The sequence below is a fragment of the Haplochromis burtoni genome, unplaced genomic scaffold (genome assembly GCF_018398535.1).
Source record: "Haplochromis burtoni strain Fernald_Lab_line unplaced genomic scaffold, NCSU_Asbu1 Contig_480, whole genome shotgun sequence".
Taxonomy (NCBI): Eukaryota; Metazoa; Chordata; class Actinopteri; order Cichliformes; family Cichlidae; genus Haplochromis; species Haplochromis burtoni.
In genome coordinates this window covers 16,206-21,309 of record NW_024582841.1, presented here as the reverse complement: position 1 = coordinate 21,309, position 5,104 = coordinate 16,206, and the positions used below count along the sequence as shown (strand labels likewise).

The 5,104-nt window shown below is 40.3% G+C and overlaps 1 protein-coding gene across 2 annotated transcripts in view; it reads left to right on the top strand.

Moving 5' to 3' along the window:
- Window positions 1-5,104, top strand: part of LOC102296870 (zinc finger protein 62-like) — a 14,899-nt gene that overhangs the window by 7,377 nt on the left and 2,418 nt on the right. For both annotated transcript variants that reach the window (XM_014341436.2, XM_005946547.3), the window contains exon 3: window positions 1,136-2,236. In XM_014341436.2, coding sequence (XP_014196922.1) covers window positions 1,136-2,236 — 1,101 coding nt within the window. The remainder of the gene's footprint in view (window positions 1-1,135; window positions 2,237-5,104) is intronic.

Here is a 5,104-nt window from a genome sequence, read left to right as displayed (position 1 = left end):
TTGACCCATTTTGCCAAAGGAAAGGACGTTGCCTAATAATTATGCACACCTGATATAGGGTGTTGATGTCATTAGACCACACCCCTTCTCATTACAGCAATATATATTTTGTGCTGTTTACATGTTTAAACAAATCTACAATTGACCAGTCTGAACCTATTAACCAAAATAGTTGAACATAAAACAAAAACACTGGTTCCCAGCAAAACCTGAACACAAAGCCTGGAAACCTCAACCCTCCCCAACACAAATAACAAAAAGTAAAGCAAAATAAATTACACATCTAGGTGTACCCTGCTCTAAAGTACAGCTGTAGGGGGATACAGACGCGTAACATACCTGCACTGGAGTGTATGTCAAAAATCAAAGTATACTCTATACCTTAGCTTGTTAACAGTACTGTACTACCCTCCGCACCTTCTTCTAGCCCGACAATCCTCGCGTTCTGCCGCCGGCTCTGATTCTCAAAGTTTTCCAGACGCTCCATGGCCTTCTTAAGCTGGGTCTCGAGAGCGGCAATACGTGGCTCACTTGTAGCTGTAACATCTTCCAAGTCCGAGACCCGCTGCTCCACTGTTCCCATTCTTTCTATCCGACTGTCGAATTTCTCAGCGAGCACGTTTATTGGCTTTATGACTTCGGATATCTTACTATCCAATACTTTCGATATGTTAGAAGTCACCTTGTCCACAGTCACATCATCCCGCAATGTACTTAGTGCATCCTCAGCGTCGCACCTGGTCTCATTTTCAGAGCAATTGACTCCTCGTTCGCCCATTTCTCTCTTTTTGCTTGATCCAGGGTGTGCAAAAAACTTGTCTAAAGACATTATATAAATTTCGAGGCAGTTTGTTGGCAAAATGAGCTAAAATACCAATATTTTACAGCTGTCCAGTGCAGAGCTCACAAACTCACGTCTGCTCAGCTCGACGCATCACATTTTTTCAATAATGTCATTTTAATTACAACTGTCATTGTAGCACATCATTGTAGTGTGATACTATCACCAGAAGGTGGTGGTAAAACACCAACAACATGTTTGTTGACCTCTTTGATCCCACTAATGGAGACAGTTTCAGTTTGTTTCACGACTGCATTTCACTCACTGCCTCTGTTTGTATCTCTGTCACTGTAGGACCAACATGGAGCAAGACGTCAGCGCTCTCAGGAGGCCGACAAACCTCACAGAAAAAAGGGAAAGAAAAAATACAGCTGTGATGAGTGTGAGAAGTATTTTACTAGGAAGTCAGACCTGAAACGTCATCAACTCATCCACAGTGCAGTTAAAGCATACAGCTGTGAGGAATGTGGTAAAGATTTTCCTTGCAGTAGTGACTTAAAACGTCATCAAGTTACCCACTCTGGAATTAAAGCGTACAGCTGTGAGTTGTGTGGAAAGTCTTTTACCCAGGCTGGAAGCTTAAAAACACACCAACTCATCCACAGTGGAGTTAAACCGTACACTTGTAATCAGTGTGGTAAAGCTTTTGCTTGCAGTAGCAACTTACGACGTCATGAAGTTACCCACTCTGGAATTAAGGCGTACAGCTGCGACATTTGTGGAAAGTCTTTTAACAATCCTGCAAACTTAAAAAGACACAAAGTTGTCCACAATGGAGTTAAAGCGTACAGCTGTGACTTGTGTGGAAAGTCTTTTACCCGGGTTGAAAGCTTAAAAACACACCAACTCATCCACAGTGGAGTTAAAGCGTACAGCTGTGATCAGTGTGGTAAAGCTTTTGCTCGCAGTAGCTACTTACGATGTCATCAAGTCACCCACTCTGGAATTAAGGCGTACAGCTGTGACATTTGTGGAAAGTCTTTTAACCATCCTGCAAACTTAATAGCACACCAACTTGTCCACAGTGGAGTTAAAGCGTACAGCTGTAATCAGTGTGGTAAAGGTTTTGCTCGCAGTAGCAACTTACGACGTCATGAAGTTACCCACTCTGGAATTAAGGCGTACAGCTGCGACATTTGTGGAAAATCCTTCCGCTGGCTAGTCAGCAGAAATATCCACCAACGCATTCACACTGGCAATGATGTTTGGTTCTGTGATCAGTGTGACAAACTGTTTGTGACATACAAAGACCTACAGGAGCACATGTTTACCCACACTGAGGAGAGACCTTACAAATGTGACCTGTGTGAAAAGGCTTTTAAAACTCCACGTTCCCTGAAATCACACCAAAAGATTCACAGCAGAAAGAAACTCTACAAGTGCAGTTACTGTGAGGTATGTATTTATATTTTTACAGTTGCAGTTATTTTGAAGTATTATGTGAATTAAGTTTAATTTCAAAGTAGGACTGGGCCATATCACACCATTCACAGTAATACCGGTGTAATGTTGGGCAACAATAAAAAAAATGAAATATTGCGATAGAATAGGGGTAAAACGCACATGCGCAGTGCCTTTGTTTTCATACATGGTGGAAAAAGCATGGCGGCGATGCAGAATGAGAAGAGTGAAAGCGGATCGTTGAATGAAACGGATGAACCAGAATTGGTTTGTAAAAATGCTGCAACTTCAGTGGTGTGGAACTGGTTTAGCTTTCGTCCGTCAGATACTGCACTATTAGCACTATTTTTGGTAGCGCATGCTAGCCGGCCGTCGCTATTACCGTGTTTTTTGGAAAATACGGCACACTTAAAATCAATCCTTTGATTTTTCTGAGAATCGACAGTGCCCCTTATAATCCTGTGTGACTTATGTATGAATTCTGGTTGTGTTTACTGACCTCGAAACAATTTTTCTGTGGTACACAGCGCTCGAAAATCTGTCAAACGTTTTAGTACGACTTTGCTAAACTACGGACCCGCAATGTTTGATGGATTTTCAGAGCATTATGGCTATCGTAGGCGGAGCCTCGCGGAGTGATACGTACTGTGCTTCAACATAATATTACCGTATTGTGTGTATAACCTCTTTTTAAGTTTTGTGGATATTATACATGTTTATTAGGGGTGCAACAATACTCATATCGATATTGAACCGTTCGATACAGTGCTTTCGGTTCGGTACGCATATGTATTGAACAATACAAAATTTTTTATTTATTTTATCAACTTTTCTTCTGACGATGCTGTCTGTGTTGAGCGCTCAGTGAATCTGCATTCAACTACTCCGCCTAGGCTGCACTGTCGAGTGCAGATCCACTGAGCGCAGCGCAAGCTAGCAAGACAGACGCTAAGCTCGTTGCAACATGGCAAATTGAACCTCATTCAGATCTGGCCTTTGGAACTATTTTCATGTGACGTATGACCCTGAAGGTAAGCGCATCATGGACAAAAGTAAAACAGTAATGTCGGATGTGCCACGCAATGCTCAATTACATGGGTGGGAGCTAGTGCGTTAGCGCAGTTAGCTCGTTAAGGTGTTGACACTGTCCAGCCCCACGCACGGGGCGATCCGCAGTAGCTCGTTAACGGAGATTTGCCGTGTTGTGGCGTTAACGTCATTTCAGATTTACGCTGACAGCACTAGTGGGAACACAACGAATATGACTGCACGTTTATGCCGACATCATCCTAGTGCAAAGACAAGTGGAAGAAGACAAAAACAACAAGCACGCATGCTACAAACTTTACCCGAGTCATTTAGACAGCCGTTACCACAGGATTCTCCTTATGGGGACCTGATTTGTTTAATATGCTGCTGAGAATATAGCCCAGAAGAAGCGTATCGTATACCTTTTTTGGAAAGAGACATTTCTCTGTAATAAACTCTCTTTTCCAAAGATGAGTGATTTCTCGATCAGATATATTTACTTTTTTATCCCTTTGTTGTTTCAGCAACATTAAATTTAAAAACTGTACTTTTGAGTTAAAATATATATATTTGTGTTTAATAAATGACAAATTAAAAAAGCATGAACATTTTTTTTGTATCGAAAAAATATCGAACCGTGACACCAAAGTATCGAACCGAACCGTGAATTTTGTGTATCGTTGCACCCCTAATGTTTATGTTGCAGATATGTCGGCCAATTCCCACTTGAAATGCCATTTGGTTAAACTTTCAGCAAGGAATTTGCATTTGCACTGTTACATTTTTACAACTTTAATGCACATAAAATAAGCAGCTGCTTGTTTACATTGATGTTTGGGGGGGGGTTTTTTGCACTAATAAAGTTGTGGAATTGTAAAGTATTTTACGGTGGCTGGGAAGTGCAAATCACATTTACAACATAAATAACAAAATAGCATTTCCAAAAACACTTTTACATAAAAAAAACCACTAAAAAAAATTGACAACAAAATAAGAAAACACTTTAACAAGTCCGCAACAAATAAACAAGTGGCTCTTGACGGAAAGAGATTGTCTGAAATACCGGAAGTGACTCAACGATAGGGCTTTGGAGTTGACGGGGTCTAGATTTATGCCTGTAGTGCACTACCGTGTAAATAATTTGCATTTACTGAGTATGTACTGAGTACCACTGTTCAAAAGGTGAATAAAGAAATGAACTAATTTTTGCCGTTTTTTAAAAATTAAAATCACTTTATAGAACATCACATCAGTTAGTGTTGAATCCATGTCGTTTAGAGTTTAAAAATGACAGTGTTTACATGATATCACCCACTATTAACACTACTTAATTTACTGTATCTTTTGAAAAATACCGCTATTTATACAGCACAAGACTTAAGAATATTTAAGAAGAGCAAGTTTCATTTTTCCCTGGTTTTATTATCACTGTTCATCAAACGCAGCAAACCTTCACCATCTTATCCAGAAGGGTCACCTCTTCACCCTCACATGGAAGAAGTAATCTGATTGGCATGGTGGTATGTTTGAAGCAGGTCCCTTGTGTAGCGCTGGAACCCAGTCACGATGTTTCATCCATTTCATAGGCTGGTTTGCTGCAATAATGCCAAATAATTAGCAACTATAAATAGAACATAGTTCTGCAAAATCACTCATTAGGATGTTTGTTCTAATTTGCTATGAGCTCAGAGCGCATCGAAAATAAAACTAATAGGCTATAAAGAGTGATATGAACATATTTAGAACTTACTGGAATGAAAATGTCTGGAGCACCAACAGATATTTGGAGATGGAAGAGAACTGGATATCAGCTCGTCTCACAGCTGCTATCCA